Raw genomic sequence first — 25081 nt, 5'->3', positions numbered from 1 at the left:
TGCAAGTTCCCCACCTTTATGGAAGTGCAATACTAAATAGATTAAATGCCCCTTTAAATCTGTCATGGCTGAAATGGCCAGTACTTTGTTTCATTCACTGATGCATATGTTCAGAGAAGACAGAAGATAATTGTATGCAAATGAAAGAAAGGAGTACAGTGCTACTGTACTGCACCTCTCTCACTCACTCCTCTGAGTGAACGGTCGCTCCTATCTGCAGGGGAGCCCCTTTCATTCTAAATGACAGCTGCACCAAGAAATGTACATTCATCGGACTATTCATGATTTTGTCATTACTGTTAAGTCTTAGCAGTGTATATTTAAAATGATCTAAAGCCTCCCTCAGCGGGATAATATCCTACTCCAATCATGTTTGTGTCACTGAATGGATCGCTTGGCACCTTGTCATCAAATGCAGTGACAGTTAACGTAATAGGCCCGCAACACTAGACTATATCATCTGCCAATTAATTAATCCAATAGAGCCTGGCTAGGTCTATTAAATCTTATTCTAATTAATCAGATGCCACCAGGATACTCTGCCACTTACCCCAAATTTGAAGGATAATTACCAAAATGGAAGCCAGTAATTTAACTGCAGAGATTTTTTTTTTTAAATATCTGCTTTTGAATAAGGAAATTAGGCATATTCCTGTATATTTTCAATATGGAAGTGACGGATTTACTAGGGTGTTAAGAAATCTTGGCAGTGACTGGTAACCGGCTGCAGGGGGACAATTCTGCATAGGAACTCTGGTAACTATTAGGCTGAGCTTCACAAGTACTGGAGTAGGAAGCATACATTTGGAGCCACTGCAAGGCAATCCAATTTTGTTTCATATCAGTAACACTTACTGTGTTAGATTTTGTCATTAGGCCCCAGGCTTTAATTTCTTACAAGTAGGCTTGGGGGTCAAAGGGAAGGGAAGAACCCCATAGAGTTAAAAGACGACCAGGAACTGAGCTGAATACTGAGACTCTTGTCATCTCTAGCTCTTATGCACAGTATGAGAGAGAAAGATCTTTCAAGCACATCTGTGAAGGTGGCAGTGAGAGGACAAGAAAGGGAAAGAGTTAGATTGGTACAGCATTAGAGAGAGTGAAAAGGGAGAGAAGAAAATGGCAGAGAGACACAGACATTTTGTGAGTTCACTACACGGGTCCAACTTTCCAGAGCCCGAAACCCAGCTTTGATTATATTACAAATAGATTAAAAACTGCAAGCTTGTTCGGAGCTGTGCTGTCTTTCTGGCTTTTCTCCCTCCTCCCGCACTGTAATATCTGTGTAATAATTTCTGTTTTGTACACAATGATAAAGACCACAAGTGTGGCCTATCACCTATGAAGCTTTGCTCTTCAGCTTAAAAATATCACCACTACTCTGTGTGGGGTTAACTGCAATATAGTGAGTGGTGGGTTTGCATGGCGATATTTTATATATGCGGCTGCTAGACCACAGCCTGCTGCTGTTACAGCAATTTGCACAGTAGCTTTAGATTCTTTTGTTTTGCATAATGGCCCCAGAAAGTGAGAACTTTCATAAGCATTTGTCTGCAAACATAATTTAGATTTTTTTTTTTCTGGTCTCGAGCTACAAAATGTGGATAACTGGAATAATAGAGTTTTGCCAAGCAGTAGCAGAGCTTTTTCAATTTTAGACCGGGCCTCTCTGTGTGTCACCTCACTGTGTATGTTCTCTGGTTACCTTTGGTAGTTTTCCTTTATACTGAATTTAATAATGAATTAGATTGACCTGATCTTAAAAGCTAAAATACTCAAAGGATTTTGTTGTTGTGCTCATTTGCAAAGCGTATCTCTTTGCAGGTAGATTTCCAAGTGTGTTTCTTTCAAGTGGCTCCCCTTTAAACAACCTCATCCACTAATGACTGTCTTGCAGGCACAACTGGAGTGAAATGTAGCTGACAGGCATAGGGTTCAATAGCGCTGCTCAGGGCACCCAAAACAAATGGCCTTACAGTCAGTATCAAGCATATAAATTGTAAACATCTCTTTAGGCAAAATTAGTGCTTTGCAGATTCTGCTAATGCTGGATAATAAGGAGGCTGTGTTAGCTTAAACAACAAGGTTTTATCTCATTATAAATTCATAGGCACATTTTCCAGATGAATACTATTATTTAAACAAACAGGAACTTTCTGATTCTTAGAACTGATGGTGGTTTTGATTTGTTAATATGGTGAGATGTTTCTTCAGACATACAAATAGATAGACCGACAGACAGGCAGATACATACTGTCCCCACAGATCAGTGTAAACAATGAATTGTGGACAGCAAAAACACAAAACACTGACCTCATCTGGTATATGTGCGCTTCTTCTTATATTTTTAATGGGAGTAACCACAATCTGCTCCCAGTTGGACACTGACATGATGACGAGGCACGTGGTTAGGGAACAGGAAAAAAGAAAACAGAACAGCAGCAGAGCTGGGTTTTTTTTCTTTTCACTTGTCATGAGCAGCTTGCTCAGGCTCATACAATAAATCCAGCTATAACAACCTCTTTTGTATTTCTCAAACCACAAATGATAATACAACCATTCTATTCTGTAGGCTACTTAGTGCATGTGTTTTGTTTTCATTTTTTCCTCACATTTGTTCTTTAGAATAGAATAGAGTGAGTTGTGAGTATAAACTATACTGTGTGAGCTGAGGAAAGGTTTGGACTGAATCTCTAAAGATAGGTCACATCCAAAACAGGTCTTGACTTTGTGTGAATCTACCACATTGCAGAAGCACCATCATATAACAAGCATGCGATCCATGAGCAAAATCATGTTTGACATTTGCTTACCTGAATAAGACTGAATTCAGTTATGTCCCTGTCTGGAAAACTTACAAAACCTCTGCTCTGGCAGCTGTTGAAGTTCTTGGCTCCAGGGTGACACAGACAGACCTACATTTCCCACTGTTTCAGAGCTTCTGTCCACTGATATATTTTTTCCACATATATAATCATTTAAATATTTATTACCTAGTACATATTTCACTAAGGTTCAGTACGGTGTAATGTTGAAATATATAATGATCTGGGTAGTCAACAATTCACTCATTGAAATTCAGAGTCTGTGATGGAGGTTGCGCTTATTCTCCCATAACATGATTAATCTATAATGTTACCTCAGGCTGTGTATTTGGAAGAGAGAGTCTTGCTTATTCACCTCTAGTGCTGCAGACACTTATTGCTATTCCCTGCACATTTCTACTTGACATGAATGGATTCTCAACTTGTCTGAAATTTAACCCTCCTCCAAATTGGTGCAGGGGCTTCACATAATGACATCCACTACCACAATGGGATGGAAAAGGCCAACTGCATGGTGACAGACTTTTCAGTCAACTCATAATATTAAAGTGTCATCTCTTGCTATTCTACTATGAATGTAGCAAGCCAACCACTGTATAAATATGCTAACTTACGTCTATGGTTGTGGCACACTGATGCTGCTCTCAGTCCATTCCTCATTGGGAATACTAAGCGACCTTAACATACTGTATGTATGCCAGACAACCGCTGCAGTAACTAGTCTAATTATGTTGACTTACAGTACATTTGACTGCGTGCTGCTGGCTCCATCCAGTTCTCTAGACCATGAATATGTTAGGCTAAAGGCTAATGAAGTGATTAAACTCAGACTTATTCTACGGCACATCACTAGTTATCAAATCATGGCTCCATGTGCAAGGATATGGGCAAACACAATAGACACAGTTAGTAATTTCCAATTACTGTGTAAGTATGAACAGAACAAATTAATAAATAGATTTATTCTCTTGGAGTCAAAAGCAGATTCAATGAATATACAATAGCACTAATACAGTAATACAACTAATCAGTGAAGACAGAGACCAGCTACACCGGAGCAAGGCATGTGTATTACACTGTAAACAGCAATCATTTCACAGGCAGCAGTGTGCACTGCCCCAAGTCATGCATAAATAAATAATTTAAGATTAAACTGAGAGATGGGACTCATCAGAAGGAACTGAGGACCCAGAACACAAAGACGCTATTCTATAGAAACAATTAATCACAGCGAGACTTAGAAAAGTTTATTATTTAGGATGAAGGAAAAATTAGTTTATCAAAGAAGAATAGGCCATTAGTAAGAGGTCACTATGTAGTGGTATGTGACAGCTCCTCTTCATCTAAATTAACTTTTTGGCTTTATTCCAAAAAGGAGAAGAAAAACTCTGTCTTTCCTTTTCACTTCATTGCTCATAGCCATAAACATTAATGACTCAGGTTTGTGTGACAATGAAATTCCACCTTCATCGCTGAGAGCAGGCGTGACCTACCCGCCAATGTCTCAGTGACTGTTTGCAGCACTTTTGAGACTAACTTATGTTGACATGCATGAGATGCATGAGGTACGCTCCACAACTGAAGCTGAAGGAACAAAACACTGACAGATGCCAACAATTTTTGAAATTTGGAAATAATATTCATCAGGGGACGTTTTTGTACAAAACAAACAAAACAAAACAGGTATGAATCAACTGCATAATGAACCCCAAAATGAACGATTATTCATTGGATGACCTACTTTCCATGGAAAGGTATTCCCTCTATCATATTAAATCTACTTACTAATGCATGGAACTTGCCTACTCACGACGCAAAACACAAAGTGCTTATCATTCAAATGTCTTTCAAATACCTTTCTATATGCAGAGAATAAATATTAGAGGACATGCATTAATTTCAACATACCTACATATCCTCACTATATGGAGCCTCGGCTTGTTCCATCACAGCTCACCTGTGAACCAGAAACAAAACTTGATACAATATGTATTTCACTTGCTGAATCATACAGTTATAGCCTTGTTATTAGTATCACATCCACTATGTTCTTTGTTTTGTGATTGTTGTGGAGCATAATGATTTAGAACACAAACATGTTTTTCTTTCTTTTTTTAATTATTCAACATCTTAGGTGCATAAAACATGTAAATGTTATTGGACAGCTTCATTGCAGCTTATAGGTGGTAGTCAGATGAAACTCATTTATTATTCTTAAGATGCACAACATGTATTACTCCCCCCATCAGGAGGAGAGAGAGAGAGAGAGAGAGAGAGAGAGAGAGAAATGGCAGATTTGTCATAATAAGCACAAGAAAACTCAAAGAATGAAGCCTTTTTAAGATCTGTGGAAATTGACAGTTAAGTTGCCAGTTAAAAAGAATCATTTTTGATGAAAGCAATATATTGCTTCATAGATCAATGAAATTAAGAGATTTATTCCTCTACTGAGATGTGATGAATTGTCTATGATATTTTGAAAGTCTGTCAGCTGAAAACCCAAATCTCAAGGCTAATATTTCTGTTTTCATCCCCTTGAAATGAGTCTAGATTGATCTACTGTGTTATGGGAACTGTAATTGGGATCAAAGGGCAATAACTCCTTCTTACAGTATGTTCCTTTCCTTTTTTTTTTGTCAGAGCTATTGCTCCATGACATGTGGCACTAATATGTGGGTTAGCATTTACCAAATATTCAGACGTAAATATCTACAGTTATGTTCCACTTTTTTTTACAGTGTTATGGACACAGTTTGTTCTCAAACGCAGATTTCAGAAATCGTTGTGAAAAGATGGAAACGTTTTGCGCAACCACAGCTGCAGTATCCACAAGTGGCCAGTAGGGGTAATGTGTGATTTTACAACAACTTCGGAGGCACAGATGTTTATTCCTCGGCTGCAATGAAAACCAGATGATCGCCATGACACAGAACATGTGAGACTTTGACACGAGAGTGATGTGGATGTATTTAGATTTGTCTCTTTGCAGTGTGGGTAAAACATTATTTTCCCAGCTATGGTTTGCTTCCAAGATTTAAATTAGTCCCTGGAAAGAAACAAACAAATAAACAAACATGGAGATATTTAGCAGACTGAGATGCTGACTCTTGTTTGGCTACAGGTGCTTTTATTCTTGGACTTGTGCAGTTTTGTGAAGGAGCTGTCCACTGCCGGTGGTGCTGAAAGTTTGTGCTCTGCGCCTCTGACAGGCTTAACCAAACAATTAAGAGATATTTCCGTTTTTATTGCAGTCACGAGAAATATCCTTTAATTGTAAGATTATGCCCATCTAGAAACTCCGTCTCTTGCACGACTTCTCCCTCTTCTTCACAGCTCTGCACACGCCTGGCATTGCTCAAACATTGTGAGGCGTGTAAGTCGCACCCAATGAGAATTACTGGCACCCTGTAGTCTGATTCACGAAAAAAAGCCTGTCCTTAAAATTAACCCCCAATGCCATAATCCCGCGGTAAAAGACAACAACAACGAGTGTGTCAGTTTTGTTGAAGCAACAATCAATTAAACGAACAAGTCATGCAGCTATAAGAAATCATTAAGCTGTGCTGCGTTTGTTCCTCTGCAAAATGCTCCTCCGGTAACTCTATCCAGCTGTTCCCTGCTTCAGTCAGGCGTTCTGGCTTCTGTCACGTCTGTCCCTCATCCATCAGCCCTTGCCGAGGAACATGGTGTGTAAATCCTTTTCTCTGCCACATCAGCTGCGCTCCGTCGCCACTTCAGTACGCTGAAAATGTGTCTCAGCCGCTCTGCTCCCTCACATCGTCCCTGAAAACGCCAACTTCTCCAAAAGTAAACTGTTTACACCGCCGTCGACTTTTTATCTCTCGAGCCAATCTATGTGTTTGGTTTTGCGTGTGAGCTTTTGTCACGCACTTGTCTTTCTTTTCAGAAATGCGTACAGGCTGATAACAGTTTTTGCTTTTGCCTGTTGTAACCTCCAGTCATGTGTTTGGATATCGGCTCTCCAAGCGTCTTTCTCCGGCTAGTCCAAATCATTTCTACCCGGCTTGTCGGGACAGCAGCCTAGTCGTGAAGTCTCTGCAGTCACGTGATCGAGACAGGACTGAAGAGTGCGTGTTTTGTTTCTTCTAAGTGTGTATGTGAGCGTCTCTCCGTGTGTAGTTAGAGGGATGTCCCTCCTCCGCATTTTTTTCTGCTTGCCATGCTTTAGACGCCGGAGCGCAGGGAGAGAGGCGAGAGTGAGAGAGGTAACACCGGTCTCTCTCACCGGGCTACCTGTCTTTTCAGTCTTACCTCGGGTCCCCGTCGGTTCTTCCTAGTCTTTTTGAGCCCACCTTCCTGTGGTCAGCTTGTTTTTGTTGGTTCAAAAAAAAAGAAGAGAAAAAAAAATACTGTGATAATTTGTGAAGGGTTTCATGCCGGTCTGGTGTGCCAAGAGGAGGAACCTGGTTCTGTTTTGCACAGGGTTTTGATCTTCTTTTTTTCTTTTTTCTTTGGGTGCTCCATTTGGACAGTATAGGACAGCCGAGCAGAGCTTGGATGAGCCGCCTCGCTGAAATCCCGAGATGGAGTTGCTGCTGATCTGCCTTTCCCTGTGGATATTGCAATGCAATTCGGCAAAAGCGGACTCCATCATACATATCGGTAAGCGTCCGATAAAACAACATGCTGTTTTGGTTAGACAGGTGTAAAGGCAAAGCGTAAAGCTTAGCCAGCACATAATGCGTTGATCACAGGATTTTGGTGAGAGGGCGGGATAAATAGTCTATTCAGCTTGCATCCTGTGTTTAAGCAACACTTTGACTCTCAAGCGAGTTGAAAAGTTGGCGTTTTGTGACCTTTATTGCCAGAGCTATTTTGTTATTATTTATTCCTATTATTTATTTATTCGCCAATTTTTGCAGACATTTTTTCACTTTTCGACGGCAGATCACTGCATTCATGTTGGCTTCAGATCTAAACCTCACCACTGTCGGCCTGTAAATTTCAATTCTGTATTCAAAACACGGATTACAGTAAGCAGAAATGCCTGTATTGTTGAAGCTTTTACGAAATCAATGTCCAATAGCCAAATGACTGAGACGTTTTTAGACCAAGCTACCTCTTGTCTGTACCCGACAACCCTCAACTTTCACCGGAACGTGACTGCAATGTCAATAACAAGACAGAGGGAATGTCAGTGGAGTTTCGTTTTAGAGATGCAAAACGCATAGAGCCTCTTTGTTCTCAAACTTCAAACCAGAGCTGCCTTTCCCCCCGAGCTTTAAACTCATCATGACGTCTAAATGAGTCTGATCTGGTGTTTGTCCATAAACATCGCATTACATTTCATTGTTTTGAAATACATACATGGCACCTCTCTCAACACACACATAAACACACATTGAAGAATTGCCTTGGTTTGTGTGCCCTTTTCATGCACCTATAGTGGTAGCCACTTATAATGACTGGCGTTGCAATCTCAGATAAAAATGTCAGTGTCACGGTGAGCTAATTTCATCTTGGTGCTCCTCCACTGCTGCTGCTGCTGCTGCTGCTGGTGGTACTCACAGTTTACTGCAACAGTCTGGCAGCAGCAGGTGCTCAGTCACTGGCTTAATACAGAGGTGGGACTCCATCCAGATAATATTGGCTGATGCGCTGCTTAGCGTTAGGGTACCCCAAGTATACTTCTCATTTCCTGAAACCTTTTTCCGTGATATATGTGTCTCTCAATAGCAGCTGATGCCATTTTGATAAACAGAGGAGGAGAGAGGGAGGGGGAGAGACAGAGAGACAGTTAAGCTTCAGTATGCCTCCCACACTAGGCCTATAATGCTTATTGGGTAGGGTGCCATTGTAGATGTGACAGCCATTTGTTTCCTAAGATTAGCTACTTAACGCATCAAATAATAGTGTTTATGTGACATGGCCATGTCGCTGTCCATGGTGCTGAAACCTTGTCAGCAGCACTGAGATGCACATGTTGCACAACTTCAGGGCTAAATAAATCACAGAAAGATCAAACTAAAGTTAACCTTCTGTTATACAATTCTGCATCACTTTGGCAGGTTTTGCACAATAACATTAAAAAGCTTCTATTTAGTCAGTAACAGCAGACTAAATAATGGTCCAGCAATGAAGGTACAACTCTCTCACTACTTCAACTCTACCGTGCAATCACACTTCCCCCCCCCCTTATGTTTTTCTTACTCTCCAAATAACTTGTGATTACTTTATTCAACAGGTGCCATCTTCGAGGAAAACGCTGTGAGAGATGACGAGATTTTTCAACTTGCCATCTCAGACCTGAGTCTGAACGATGACATTCTGCAGAGTGAGAAAATCACCCACTCAGTGAAACTTATCGAGCCTAACAACCCCTTCCAGGCTGTACAGGAAGGTAAGCGCGAATCCCCCTGGATCATTTTTGCAATAGATTGCACCTGATATTTCACTTGATGACTTGGGGCCGCACGTCAGGAAGACAGTCTCCTTTACTGCCCTGAACTGAGCTGATGTTTCAACATTTCACATGTTGATCAGTCAGTGTGGTCGATAGGGAAGCAGTCATCCATGTGTCTCTGTGAGTGAACTGGCTCTGTGTGTGTGTGTGTGTGTGTTGCCATCTGCAAAGTGCTGTGCCACTGTACCAAAGCAAGGTGTCTTCTGTGGTTGAAAAGCTAGGTGGAAGCATTGAGTTAGAGCGCAGAAGCTAAGGATAATATGTTATGTGAAATAAAAATCATTTGAAGATGATCGAATGTAATTTCAGCACCAATACTCCACTTACGTAATCGCAGGAGAGAAAAATATTTCTGGCTTTTTTGTCTCTTTGAAGGATGAGCACCGCAATCTTGTTCATGCACATTTACCAGCCTTCAGCTTTTTCCTTGAAATGTTTTGTCTGTCTCATTTGGATTCCCCATAAGTGCCCAGAATGTACACACCTCAACAAAACAGACAGGAAATTAGCATTGAAATTATTTTAGTCAAGGTTATCTCTTTCAGTCATTGAAAGGTGTTCCCATACACTGTTCACTGTAAAAGTGATTAAAAATTCTTCCTCTAAAATGAATCATTAAGACTTTAATAGGTTCCTAGGGACCTTCAAAGGCTGTTTATGTCCCCTACACTTAGTTACCAGCCAGTACTTTTGTCCCCAGTTGCACAAAGGCCTTGATGACTCATTGCTATTCATAGTGCCCCTGACAGGCACAGAAAGATGATAATATGTCCTGCCTTTTGCTATAATTATCCCATGTCATTTAGCTGTGGTCCTTAACAATGTCACAGATATCTAGTATTCAGATTCACTTTGCTTTTGTAAACTTAAATCCTGACAAGGCTCACATGACAGACTGGCATTCTGGTTCTTTAAATAAACCTGAAGTATACAGAAGAGATAGTTCGGGTTGCTGCTGCAGAGATAAGATAAAAAATGTATTGCACACATGTGTGACTTGGATAATTTATCAGTCGCTGTTGCTTGAGATGCAAAAGTGTAGTAATTAAACCGACTTACCAGCAAATCATTTGTCATTTTTGCAGTACTCTGATTAGTTCAGTAGTAAAGTCAAAGATGGAGTGTTTAAAACTCATCCACTTTAGAACTCATACTAATTATCTTAAAGATGTGTTCTTTTGACAATCCTCTGGACAATATTATAGCACAATGTCATGCCTGTACAAAAGCTTAAGGACAATATAGAAGTTGTTGATGATGCTGTAAAAAAACATTAAAGATGTGAAGGGAGTTTGTAACTGCAGAGCTCGTTATTGCTTATTGAAAATTATTCAGAGCTTATTTCCTCTGATTGAACTGCCTTTCGTCAGCCTTGACTGGGTATCATTTAACGTGCTTAATTACTGTTTACAGTTAGTTTCCTGATAATCAAATATTTGCAGAAGTGGGTGATTAGGGGGCATTCAGATTCTGGAGAGAGAGGGGAATAATGTGCAGTCAATGACGTGAGGATTGATGGGTGGCCCCCCGTATTCTTGCACTAAACACAAGGCGGGGTGGTGGGTATTGAGTGACAACCAGGATAAGCTGACCTTTTGTTTTGCTCTCTTGTTCGCTGCCATCCCACTGTGAGTGGCAGTCAGGACCTTGCCACCGCGTGGCAAAGAGGGAGGGGACAGGACAGGGTGGGCATAAACGTGTTGAAGGTGATGAGGATGAGATGAGAGAGGTGGAGACTAGTGGCTGTAGAAAGAGGGAGGAAGATTAAGGGTTAGAAGAGCAATGAGGATAATAATAACCATGAGTACCAGAAAAATGAGAAAAATGAAAAAAGAGAGAAGAGAATTATGATCAAAACCAGAATAAACATGAGTGGACAAAAGAAGAGCAGGAGGAGAGTTAAGGTAGGAGTGAGGTGATAAGGAAAATTTGCCAGCCCAGTCAGAGGGTAGTTGCAGCGTCATGTTTGTCCTTATTTGGCTTCCTTTGTCCTTGCACTGGTGGGACATACATTAATGAGGATGTCACACAGACACCACGCACACAGAAACACTCAGCTATTCAGTCTTCCCACGCTCTTATCGTTTAAAGATGACAGCTCAAGGCTGGCTGGATATACCACTGGACCACACAATTGGCAGATGCCATTCTATGTCTGACGAACGACATCAGGCTGTGGCAACTGTTAAAAGAAAAGGAATGCACATTTTAACTGGTTTCTCACACATCTTGATATTTGCACTCCAGATTTTCTTCCCACCTTGATTTAAAAGAAGAAGTTTGTCCTCTAGGGCAGATAAGTATACATAAGAAACAAAGCTTTTATAATCTTTTCTGTCTTGCATTTTATTTAAAGGAAGTGGCAGAAAAGGGACGGCAAAGCAGCCACCTTGTTCTGTGATTATGTAAATCCGAACCTATGCATATTTCAAGAAAAGTTTAGCCTGTGAGGTGGATTTTTTTGTTGTTGCTATAGTTGCTCAGAGGATGTAAACACTCAATTTTAAAGGACTGTGATGGGATGGGGTTGAACCATATAGTGCTTGTGCAACATTTAGGATTTTTCCTGACATCAAAGCATGTTGGGGAAAGACAAAATAATGTAAACACCTCATAAAAAGATACTCTAATGCACAAGCAATCCACCCAATAGTTGTCAAGATATTTCACACAAAACCAAAAAGGTAAACCTGCTGGTGGCTCTAGATGGAAAGTTGGGGGATCACCAAAGTCATCAGGATCCATCCTCTGGGCACTATGAATGTCTGTACCACATTTAATTTCAATCAATCCAATAGCTTTTGAGACATTTCAGTCTGGACCTGGCAACATTAGCAAGCGTGGCTAAAAATAGGACAGAAATCTGGAAAATCATGACAACCTATGACAAACAGAGGAAAAACTCAAAAGAAAAACATCGCTCCCAAGTTGGAACTAATCAACATGCATATGTTGGACATTCATTCTATAGGTGGTTTACAGTTTCTGCTAATTGGCATTCAATCTACTGTGGCCCACCTTTTGTAGCAGTGATTTTAAGATATTTTTTATGAGGTGAACACGTTTTATCAAACCCCTGCAGGTTCCCATATCATTTTAAAACATGCATTTAGAACAAAGCAGGTAGAAAACACAGCCATCTGTCCACAGTTAGGGGAAGTAGTTTCCTGCTCCTCTAATGTGCAGTAATTTGTTGAGTGTTCTGTCCCAATGAGTCCTCTTCACACATCACACCACTAGTGACCCTCTATTTTCATCTAACCCCTGCCAAGGTAATGTCAAGGAGGATTTAATTCTTTGCTCTTTCTGTCCCTGCAGACAATAGACTTTGAAGAACTTGCAGTGCAATTCTTCTTTCTTTTTTCTCTTTTTCTTTTGCTCAATCTGTAATGACAAAAGTTGAAATAATGGTTCCTTTGAAAGTGTTGGCATGGGTAATGTAATATCCTCCATCTGATTCTCTGCTTATGACAAGTCATTAGTCGCTGTGCTCTAAACGTGATGGAATGCTGCCCTTTCACCATTATTGTCGCGGTGAATTTAATAATGCTGCATAAATCTTGGTAATGGATTTGTTTGTTTTTTTACCAGATCTACACAGAGAGGAGATGATCAGGCCATTTTACCGTCTCCTGTTAATTACCCAGTGGTTATTTTAATCCGTCATAAGCTCCTCAATGGGCTGTATAAAGGCCTGTTGGTACCTTAATCAGCTAAGTGATGTTGCGGCAGAGGTAAACCTTTCACCATTTAATTCCTTCACAATGTGAGGCCCACTTCTCAGCATCTCTGTAGGGTTAACCTTTAGTTGTTGTTTTTTTGTGTGTTTGCACACTGGTGGTCAAGTTTGTGGTAAAGAAAATGTCTAATTCCTATTTAGAAGAACAATTGATAAGAAACACAGATTATTACTCATTTCAGCCATTCCAAATTTTTTTTAAAATAATAATAATAAAGCAGTCATTCCAAACTAGAGGGGCTACCTCTGCAGTAAGATTGTGATTTGTGTTTAAGAGGAAAATAAACCAATAGAATTACAAACTGGTGTAAGGCTGATCTTCATTATCATCTCATCAACCAAAAAGCTACCAGCTATGATAGGCTGACTCTACATTACACGCCTCCCACTAACCTGAGTCGTAACTGACCTGGCCTATGAACGTCCTGCCTCCTGATGCCCTGACAAGTTGTGTCTTGAATTTGTGCCATCCTGCTTGGTTTGAGCTTCTGATAGCACAGTGAGAGATGCTCACGTTGCCGCTGGGCTCGTGTGGACAGTTTATGCATTTATTGTGCAACGGCGCAATGAAGAATGTGTGATTAACAGCATATCAGAGGGCTTATATGTGTTGATACTGTATTTGTGCAAAGTGCCATGTTTTTGTGTATTATGGGTATTTTTGCAGTTCTGTATGTTAAGTGCTGTGATGGTTTGGTTCCCTGCTGACTGCTTACTGTACACTACTGCTGTACTCATTCTTTGTATGACTACTTCCTTACAACTCATTTCATTTCCTGGAAGAGATTTCCAAGGCAAAATCCTACTTGTTTTGTTACATGGGTCACTTTTTTGTCATACTACACTTGTTATGTAACTGACAGTGCAGTTCTGTGGATTATACAAACCGCTATTTGTCTCTCTATACCTGTGCCATTCACACCATGACACAGGGGAGGGAGGCCCTATGGGACCTGTATCCACTGTGGGCTGACAGACATACTAAAAAATATGTATTCCTCCAGCTTTTCTTTAGACTAGCCAGAGTCAGCAATGCCTGGCAACTGCTGAGCAACACCTGCCACAGAGGGAGCAAAGAGAGAGAGAGAGAGAGAGCAGAATACAGAAGGGGAGACACAGAGAGAGGTCAAGGCTGTTAAATGCTGGATCTGCTTAGTAGGCCTACAGGTTTTGTCATCTGTACTGTACAGGAACAGCCGTTCAGTATTCCTCTCCTGCAGTGGGATACCTCACACATAGTGTCACATAGTCTCGACATCTGTAACAGATGTCTCATTTGGCAGTTCTCAGACTACCCCTAAAAGGAGCACAGAGACATATCTAAGTATCCAATTATACATTTTTTTTTTTTAAACGTGAAAACTTTAAAAGTGACTTTGGCTTTTGAGTCAGAAGGCTTGGTCCGCTGATTAACTTTTTAAAAATCGTCAATTCACTTAAATGCCACGTCTGATCTGTATTCAAAGGAATCATCAGCAGCGTGTTAAATGTCACCATGAGAGGGGATTTTAGTAATCTTTTAATTTGAGTAAACAGGGCCAGTCTTGTTGTTAAGTGCGGAAACAACTTTTTACAGAGTCCCACAAATACATAAAGAAATAAAGAGAGATAGCGCACTGAGCTACTTTGCTCGCTGAAATCTTTCAGAAACTGATTTTTTGCTGGTTTTTCAGGAAACGGGGACTCTATGTTTGGTCTGCGATGTAAACAGATTTACCCTATTGCGCTAATTAGAGAGAGTAGCAGTCACGTTGGGTCTTTGTGTGTTTATGTATTCATCACACTCCCCATGCTACCCCACTGGCAGACAGCTGTGGGCTGATTTCAAAGTATTCTCGTCACTTTTCAGTCTGGCATATTTGATTGAGGATGTTCTTGGGGGTCATTGTGTATAAGGCTGACTAATGGCTTTTGGGTGGTATGATGGCTGTCTGTCCATTTAAAATGTATCCGCTTTTCAAATGTGCTTTTGCTGCATTTGTCCTACAGAGACAAAGTACAGAAACATCTTTATTGATGTTTGACTGTTTGTTTCTCCTTGAACACAGCATTCCTAAATTTGGCATCAAAGAATATTATTTGGGTCATTTAGCGCTGTTAGACAATGACATCAAAGTAGCAGACGGTCAGATTTATTTTGGCCTGTTCCTGTAATTGTTGTTTGAAAGACATTCAGCACCTGTATTGATTTTCCGATATGACAGCAGCATCTGATGTATGGCCATCAGAACACCTGCATGCATGCCACACATAACTCTACGAGCTGCCTGTTATACATATACATGAAAACACACAACACATGTTTTCCCTATCACAGGTCTCTCAGCCCCATGTCTTATTCATGTTCCTGTCTTCTCTGGTGTGGCAGATTTATAACGAGCTGTAGAGAACACTGTGACAGATGTTAGTGCTTTGCCACGACCCCAAACAGCCCACAACCACCGCTGGGGATTGGCCATCAATACTGCTCTACCTGTTAGAGAGAGAGAGAGAGAGAGAGAGAAAGGTGGCCCAGAGGAGATGTCCTGTTCAATCAGACTGATGCTGATGAGGCCCTCGGACTCCGTCCGTTGTAATACATTGCAGTCCTACATGTAACTAGCTTCATTTCTCTTTGTACACACTGTTATGCTTCGACTTTATTGAGCTGCTGAGATGACAGAGATGGAGAGGGTGGTGGAGGTAGAGTGGGTGTATGAATGGTAGGAGAGAATTTCTTTGTTTGTGCATCGTGGTATGAATATGTGCCATTATGTGTGTGGTTGTATGCTGTGATGTGTGCGAGTGTTTGTGGTGGTTTTTGAAAAACGGTGTGGTTTGTTTGGTGAGAGGTAGTGTTGGTGGTGACAATAGTTTGGGGATGGGAGGCTGTAACCGCCCCTTCCTCTCACTTCTGATGCTGACTTGCTCAAAGCGAAGTGTGTATAATTTACTGCCCGCCACCTGCACCATTGGCAGCAAGAAGACTTCATTCCAGGACGGAAGACAAGCAGCAGAAAATCAGCCCCCAAGTAAATCTAATTAGAGGCTAAACAGGAGTCAGCCAAAGAGATGCTGCGCGGCTCTCTCCAACTTCACACTCCTTTTAGACAGAGGGATGAGAAAGATGCAGGGGGTGAGGAGTGGAGGTGGAATAGGAGTCTTAGTGAGAGTAAAGGGGTGAAGCAGAGTAAACTGGTGAGCAAGCGTGATGACGAGGGGTGATGGAGAAGGGGGAAGGCAGAGAGAAAGATAATGCAGGGGAAAAAGGAGCGGAGGCTGTGAAATTTCAGGCAGTATGGAAGACAAGAGGGGCAAAGTCACTCTCACTGTGGACTCGGCTCACTAGCCTCATTGATGAAGAGATGCCAAAATGTATTTGGGAGCCATTGTTTGCATTACTGCCCACAGACTCGGATACCAAGTGGGACCATCTGTCACAAGAATCCCTCCACAGTCTTCCTCGCTGAGTCTCTGACTCTCTGTCTCTCTCTCACTGCCATGGGTCCTCTAAAATACCCAGGCAACATGGATTTTATCCAAAGATGAGGCTAAGCTAGTGTGTAAGCTCCCTCTGAGTGAAATCAAAACCCAGCTTAAACCTCATGAGTGAAAGCCTAAAAGAGTGTAGAGGACGAACTATGCAGGCGTCACTGAAAACTGGGTCAAATATGCATCTTAATATAAATATACTTCAAACAGTTTGGCTGATGAATAAGTATTTTACTTTATTCTACAGTGAATAAAAAAAACACCACAAGCCATTGCAATATTACTCTGCTTCTTTGAACTCATTATGATACACTGATTTATTCATTGACTCCCGTGTTTCTGTGCTCATTCATCAACTGTTTTCCCTTTTTATCACAGCTGAGAGCAAGCTGTTACTCTCTTTTACATGGGATGTTTAAGATGTTATTGCCTGTAAAAGGAGAAATGCACCTTTGCAGCTAATTGGAATGATGAGAAAAAACACACGAGAGCACAGAAGTCTGTCTTGCTCTCAGATTGTCTCAGTCTCAAATTAATAATTGATTTGTTATTGTTTCTAACATGAGCCGAGTATGTATTTCAGTATTAAGTAGGCCATGATTTGTCACATTACCGCATCAAGACAAATCATCCTGGGACCACTCATGGGATGTGTAGGCCTAATTTATGTTGTACTAACCCATTACAAGTACATGACTTCTCTGTAAGTTGCTTCAAAGCAAGTTGTCATTGTTGGGTTTTAACCATCACTAGAACTTAGAATAAGCTTTTGAAATACCATGCCACAGAATTCACTGAATCCTTCTTTTTCCTTTATCTCAATGTAAAGAGCAACTAATTACATGGCCTCATTCAGCAGAAAGACCCAACACCACACCAACAAGACCCACTCATAAGAGCAGATTGTTGTTTACTTGTAATGCCATCTTGCTTGAATAGCAAGTGTCCCTCTAACTGACAGAAGTGGTTCCTAAACTTTTAAAACCATGGCAACCCTTCATAATGATTTTTGCACATATGTACAGACCAACATATGTTTAACTTTAAGTTAAGAATTACACCATGAACATGTGAATATTGCAAATTAACTTGGTCTGCGGCCCATTGTGATGGCCACCCCTGCTGTCAACTGAAGCCACAAAGGCACAGAAATATATTAGCAGTGCTCCGTCCACTGTGTATGTATCCTGTTGTACCAGCTGTCATTAGCATTACTGTTAGCTTATCTGCTGTGTCTGTACACAAGTCTAACGCCTTCACATTTGGGTGCTGGATCTCTTTGTCAGAGTTTGGGGTCGGTTTTAGAGTTGAACCAGATTTTTGATCGGATGTTTTGTGCAGTTTGTGGAAAGAAAAGGGTGCTTACACTCACAAAGGTATCACTATCTGAACATTTGTTGTTGTTTTTCCAAAGCTTGAACCATGGTCACAGCATAGAGGTTTTAAGCAGCCACAAAGGCTTCTGACTGGGCCATTTACATTTTTTTTTCTTTACTGGTATGAAGGTTTTACATGTTAAGGAGGATCATTTTACTTAGAGAAAGAGGGGATGAAGAGAGCAGCGTCAATGTACTGTTTGGGTCTTTAAGCCTTTTCAAACCCAAGGCAATGTGAATGATTCATTATTTCACTTGAATGAGACAGAACAGGTTCATCATCTCGCATTATCATCATGTCACTCTGAGACATGCAGTCATTTTGTCTCAGACACATGTTTCCAAAGCATTTTGCAGCTTCAGTTTTCCACTGTCACTTCAATGACTGCATGTTTACTTTTCTTACAAGTGAATGAAAAGCACATTAGCACTGTGTAAATAATTACAGCATACATGTCATAGCATCTACTGTGTATGTAATTGATTGTGTGTTTGAGTGTTGTTTACCTGTCATCCATATTTTGTTTGTCTTGCTTTGAATGTTGGCATATTAGTGTGGCTCAAAATCTGCAACACCTCTGCTTCTCAACTCCTAGCAGTCATGCTTCCAGCTTGGCCCGAGGCTCCAACAAACACAACTTCCACAGTTTACAAGTCCAGATAGATGTACACAGAGTTATAATGAAATTGGAAAACTTAACCTGCCCTTTTTTGTCTGAGAGGTGGTGTGGTTTTAGGTACCAAATGCAGTGTTATGAGCACCAGGGGTGGAAGTAACGAATTACATTTACTCACCTTAGTGTAACAAAGTAATTTTTTTGTGTAGGCCTTGTAGGCTACTTTTCTTGCAACTGCAACTGGGCCTGGTTTAGCAGTTTGTGAACAGTACAACAATGCAATAAAGAAATGTCATTATGGGTTAAGGTTAGCATTATTGTACTTCGGCATAGGTGAGAAAAAAAGTGTTACATGTACCTTAATTAATCACTGGTTTAATGCACCACCCAGCGGCAAGCAGGCTAAGTGACCCAAATCAAACACACCCACGATGCTGCGTGACCAACAGGTGCATGCTGGGTTTAGCTAACAAATGCTAAAATGCTCGTGGTGGATCCTCCAGCGGTGACTTATGCGTTCACTGAGGAACTTCTACCTTCAGTGTGCGAGGCCTTTCTGCTGTTTTTGACAATAATGTTGGAATACTTTGAGGAGCTCAGTAGGACAGAGAGGCTGAATATACGTTATGCACTGAGAATGAACGAGCAGAGAAGTTGAACCTGGGGAAGATTATGGAGGACTCGCGGTGCACAAGACTCACAGAAGGTCGTTCAGACAGGTGAGTAGTAACGTTACGAAACACTCACCGTGATGGTTGCAACTTATTGTACAGAGGATGTTGCTATGCAACGTGGCGTATGTGTGTTTGTGGCTGCAGCAGCTGTCGAGTTTGAATTGTTTATACATCTCTGTGTTGCCTTGGTGGTGATTTATCGTGCTGTTAATTCTATAAGAAGTGGCAGGTAAATTAATTGCTGTAGCCTAATAATGCTTGATGCACCCGCCGCGGTGTCATAGCCCTTTTTTTTAATTTATTGTCATTGTCATTTTTGTTTAATTGTCTGAGTCCTCTTCTTGTTAATTCTAGAAAGGTTATACTGAGAAAGGCGTTTGTATAAAATCAGTTGTATGCACAGGCTGCAAAGTGCCGTCTATAGAGAAGGAATATGTTGTTGGTTTGGACATAAGGGTCTGTGGTGTGATGTGTACAACATGTTAATGCACTTTATTTTGTATCCTAAATGTTCACTTTAATTTAATAAGTCTATCATATAACATCATCATATACGATTGTTTCTGTGCCTTTGCCCGTCTGAGTGGAATTTTGGTGCACAAGTGGGAGGTTCATTCAAATGAGGCAGCGCGAAAGTTGTTGGTAAATTGGTGAAAATGGGTCTTTAACTTTGCGCTGAGAATAGACGTCTCAGAACCACGTCTGTTTCTGGCGCAACGTCAATCTGCTGCCACTCTGGCAATTTAATCAACAAGAGCAAACGAAATACTTGGAGCAAATGCGCAGAAATAACGGAATAAGAACGTATACATGAATTTATTCATTATAACACTCCCCAGCCAGTAGACGTGTTTTAAAACGACATCTAAAAATAACTTTTAAGACGGTTAGAGCAGGAACACAGGTAAAGCACTCTGCATTTATTTATAAATTAATGAGTGATTCTTACAGTATCTGTTGTCCACAGCTGCTTCACACTGTATGAAAAGCTTATCCTTCAGCTCATTAAATCCCTGCAGCCATCCGAAGGCAGCAGGACAGATATGTTGATAAAGCTGCAGCCTCTGATATGAGAAGTACCGCGCCAGAGCGCAGTGCCATTACGCACGGCCGCCCGCCGTGTTTACCTTAAATCACGTGCATATGACACCGGGCTGCTACAAAATAACCACACACACCTCTGCACAGACGGGTCGACTGATGACTCGATATTAGACGTCGGATTACCAGGGTTTATTAATCCAGTGCGTCACAGCTTCCTTCCACAACTCATACTTTTTTTTTTTTTTCAAAATTTCAGCAGTTCATGTTTTATTCTTGAAATGAATTACGTTGCAAATGCTGCGGTGTCACATTTTAAGATCTGATATAACCATTTACAACGTGAAATAGCCTCCAATAGAATCTCGACTGAATGATTGCTGTTTTAACCACCATAACTATGGATTTGTTAGAAATTTCCAACTTTGTTAAACATTTCGTTGTTCCCATCCATACTATATTTAAGCTGAAACCCACTGTCATCCTCAGAGGGCTGGTCCCGCTTGTAAAGAAATGACCCTATGCTGGCCTGAAAATAACTCTTATCACAGACACTATACAGAGCATAGAGCCTCCTTAAGTGTCCACAGAAGGGGGTCAGTTATCAGAAGCGGGTAATTTACGGTCAGCTGGTCAGGGTTAGCCATGTCCATCAGATAATGGCACACATTTTTTTTATATGAACTCAGGATGGGAAGACACATTGACAAGTGGCATTAAATATTATAAGCATATGCCTAGACTCCAACATAAGGGAAATGCATAATGCATTTTTGCATCCATTATAGGAATTCCATGTATATATTGGAGCCTTCACGGTGTCTATTGTCTGCAGGGTTGTTGAAAACGAATAATTTACTAGAGCTCAACTGATTTATTGGTCAACCGATTATTATTGGCCTATCTTAGATATATCAGTATCAGTGAACCAATGAACCAATTTTTAAAAAAAATTTCTTTTCAGTATATTAGGTAGAGAGTAAGGCTTGTGTTAATATGTTGGTATCACTACAAAGTTTATCCAGCAGAGCACACTGTCACTACAGTGACAAGCAGTGTAGACACAACTCTAAAAGACTTGCATCATACCAGTAAAATACAGCTGGTGTCAAGAAATGTAACAGACACCTCACTAATGGTTAAAACTATAAACCAGCAATTGACAACTACCAACGTAAACCACCATGTTCTGAATGGACACATTACAAACACTAACAAAAAGTAACATTTGCATTTTAGAACATAAGGCAGCTAACTTAAACTGCTTTTACCACAAGGCCAGTGCCGCAGCTAGCCATTTTGGTGCCCTAAGCATAATTCCTTTATTATTCGCCCGCGCGAACAACCGGAACGGACCATCCGGCACGGGGGGGGAGCAATTATTAAATATCTTTCTTGTTCCCCCTTTTTTGTTACATATACATGGCTAAAATGTGCCTAATATTTTTATAGGCTAATGAAATAATACCGGCATTTAAAAAAAAAAAAATTCATTAGGCTATTTTTGGTGCCCCCTCAGCACTTGGTGCCCTACGCACAATGCGTGATGCGCGTGGTGGGAGCGGCGGCGCTGCACAAGGCAGTGCATGCTGGGAAATGTGGGCCATCGCTATGGCTACAATACTCTCTGCACCGCACAACATGTCTAGTAGAGTGCCGTATGCACAGCTGAGCAGACTTAATGTTAGTGGAGTCAGAGCTGTGTGTTCACGGTAAGTTGCTAATTAGTTTGTGAAATACATTGCTGGAAAGTTAATAAACAATGAACCCATCATTTTCCCCTTTCTCATGCTTCACCTGAGTCACCTCACTCATGCTTATCATAACTGTTTGCTGTGTTTTGAGGTAGCTAGCCAGCTATAGTTTGTCAGTCAGTAGCAGATGGAAAGGTAAACATCAGAGCATCTCTTCATCATTGTGCAGCTCAGCAGATGACGGTGCAGTGGTAGTTTGAGTCTGAGTGTTTACTTCACGCTACGTTGTTACCTAGTTGGTGAGATGCACTGCTGGAAAGTAAACAAATAACGTCCCCATACTGGAGTCACTGTTTTCTTCACCTGTTATGTTGAGCGTTCCCTTAACATTTATAGCAGAAGCGCTGTTTATCTCTTGACTCTGCAGCAGCGAACCATGACATGTTTATGACCGTTACATTAACAGCGAAATATTGCTTGTTTTGATTAGCAAGAAAAAAGCGTTTCTGATTTGGAGTTCAACCCGTTGAAATAATGGTCCAGAATTGGAACAAAGCTGTAGCATGAATCTCATAGCTTGATAGAATATGTGGTTTAGTAGACAGCAGTGGTGGAATGTTACATTTAGTAGTACTGTACTTAAGTACAATTTAGAGGTACTTGAATATTTCCATGGCATTTTCTGCTACTTCAGCAATTGACTGATACTGAACATACAGTACTGATGTTTATTTAGCTATTTATTTTTATTTATTCTTTATTTTCTCTGTTCATTTCTAGAATTGGTTGACATGTTAAATTATTTTAACATGTTAAAGAATATTTAACTTAAACTAAAATAACTTTTATTAAAGAATATTTAGGAAAGTAGCCTTATGAGTACCTTTTTGAATAGTTATCAGCGCACAATCCACATAGAAAAGGTCTATTTTCATTCCAAAATTTCACTAAATTGGCCGCCATAACAGTAATCGGTGAATGTTTCCCCTCTAAAATCAGTAATGTATCGTTCTCAAAAATCCCATATCGGTCAGGTTCTATAATATACCAAGCATAATGCCTCAGGGTCATCCTCTGTTTTTCAATACGAGGACAAACAAAAAACCCTGCAGGTCTCTAATGCCATGAGAAAGAGGATTTAGCTTCATTTTACTGAAACAATTTAAAAATCAGCCTTTAACCTTCAAAAAACAGTTGATTTTTCCATTGCAGATATTAAAATACAGTTAGTTTGCAAATAGACAAGGGAAAGGAGCACAATAACATTTTCACACTGGAAAAACTACTGCCCACCCACTAACTTCCAAATGATGATGTGGTTGCCCCTTAGGTATGGTGCACTTAGTAACAGGGTGTCTAAGACTCCATCCAGGTAGAAATTGGAAAAAGGTACACACTCAAACACACAGTAAAACAAACAAACAACCAACACACCCTCGGGCAAAAATAAGATTGGCTCAAGTGATTTTCAGCCACTTAAAGCCATAGTTTTCAGTGCTTTCACCACTGGCACAGCAGCAAACACTGTGTCCTGAGCAACAGCAATAAAACATTTAATGAAATGCTTAGGAGGGCTACATTTTCATGAGGTCAAACATGGGGAACACGACAAAAACTTTCAGTATGTAGAGGCTTATCTCTACCGTACGAGAATAGTATCACAATCAGAAAAAGATGCCCCAAAGGCACTATGAAAATGTATAAAAGAGATGAGTAGGAAGAGAAGAGAAGCAGATCGCCTCGAGGGGAGAAGGAGAGGAACAGTGGGGGAGGAGGAGGTGGCAGCGTTTCAGATCATCTCTCTATCTTTCCCTTTTCTCTTGGACAGCAGGAGGATGTCTATCAAGACGATGTCATCATTTCTGGCAGTGCCAGCTTCCTCCTAGCAACACCCTGGCAGGCTGTGCAACCAGGAAGAGAGGCTAGGAAAATGAGGCATCTCCCCATTGAATAGTTGTCCCTCACTGACGCACCGCATGCCCACTCTGCCATAACAAAGCCTCCTTTTAACAGCACAATAATGGAAACTCTTGGACACAGTCTCATTTATTCCGGCACAAACGGTGTGTGTGATTTTGTCATAGGCTTGTGTGTGTGTGTGTGTGTGTACAGGATGCGGGTGTGAATGTACAACTAACTAGCTTGTTTGATATTCCTGCAGTGGCATGTTAACGAATTGCAATTCTTCAAACTAACAAGATGTCAAGATACCACTATGCTGTATGGTCATGATTCACTGTACGTCTATCTTGTTAATCCATGTATCTTATTTCAGATTGCACTTGGACTGAGTAATCTAATGCCTTGATCCAATGCACTGGTTGATATGACAACTGCTCCCTACTAGACAACAAAGTTTCCCTGTCCACCTGTTGACGAGGGAGAAACAGACAGAGGAATATTAGAATGGAAATGCATTGCATTTGCTGATGGGATAAAAATCAAGGTACATGCAGGAGAGCCAGGAATGCATTATTATAAAACACCTGTCATATAGGCGCAATGATTTTCCTTTTCCTCCTTGATAACTGAATTAACTACATGATAAAATCAGCCAATCATGAGCCAAGAGGAGACAAAATAGCTCAGCCTGAAAGTCAAAGTTGCTGCATGGTTGTGGCTTTGGAGATTCCTTTGCTTTTGTTGGTCCTCCCAGGATGAATGGTGAGAGAATCGTCGCAGTGTGTGTTTGTGTGTTGTCTTTCCTTGTCAATATTTTAAGGGCTGGCTGCTATTGGTTTTGTTTGTGATTAATTTTGTAGAATTTGTGTGAAATATCTCTTGAGACCACACATCTGTTTTAGTTTTCTGGTTAGTTAAGTGGAATTAACTACTTAAGCTAAATTTGTTTTTGTGCTGGTAGGCTTTTCTGATTTTGATATGAACAATATTAATGTGATTTAACTAGGATCAGAGTCGACCTTAACCCCAATAGCCAATAGTCTTTTTCCCCTCTGATCCTACTTTCCAAATTCAACACATTATCTATGTTTAATAGTTCCCCAGGGCAGATTGTGATAGTTTGTTTGGTTCTGTTTGCTTTACCTTCAGAGAGCATTGAGACAAGCTGCTCTCACTGCTTTAAGAACATTTGGAGGGGATTGTGCTTTATTTTTATTTATTTATTTATTTTTTTAGGCTGTAAATTCCTGCCTGGCATCAATTCCAATTGTTAATGGGCTAATAGCAGCTTTTGTTATGATTCAGATCAGTATAGTGC

General features: G+C 40.7%; 1 protein-coding gene across 6 annotated transcripts in view; it reads left to right on the top strand.

Moving 5' to 3' along the window:
* The first annotated feature begins 6946 nt into the window (after nt 1-6946).
* Nucleotides 6947-25081, top strand: part of grid1a (glutamate receptor, ionotropic, delta 1a) — a 226702-nt gene continuing 208567 nt past the window's right edge. For 2 of the 6 annotated variants that reach the window (XM_044214808.1, XM_044214807.1), the window contains exons 1-2: nt 6949-7448; nt 9031-9186. In XM_044214808.1, coding sequence (XP_044070743.1) covers nt 7370-7448; nt 9031-9186 — 235 coding nt within the window. In that variant the 5' untranslated portion in view covers nt 6949-7369. Of the gene's footprint in view, nt 7449-9030; nt 9187-18902; nt 19172-25081 lie in introns of those variants that run through there. The other 4 variants (XM_044214813.1, XM_044214809.1, XM_044214810.1 and 1 more) reach the window with 4 other exon arrangements.

Source organism: Siniperca chuatsi, linkage group LG11 (genome assembly GCF_020085105.1).
Source record: "Siniperca chuatsi isolate FFG_IHB_CAS linkage group LG11, ASM2008510v1, whole genome shotgun sequence".
Taxonomy (NCBI): domain Eukaryota; kingdom Metazoa; phylum Chordata; class Actinopteri; order Centrarchiformes; family Sinipercidae; genus Siniperca; species Siniperca chuatsi.
This window is presented reverse-complemented; position numbering and strand designations above follow the sequence as displayed.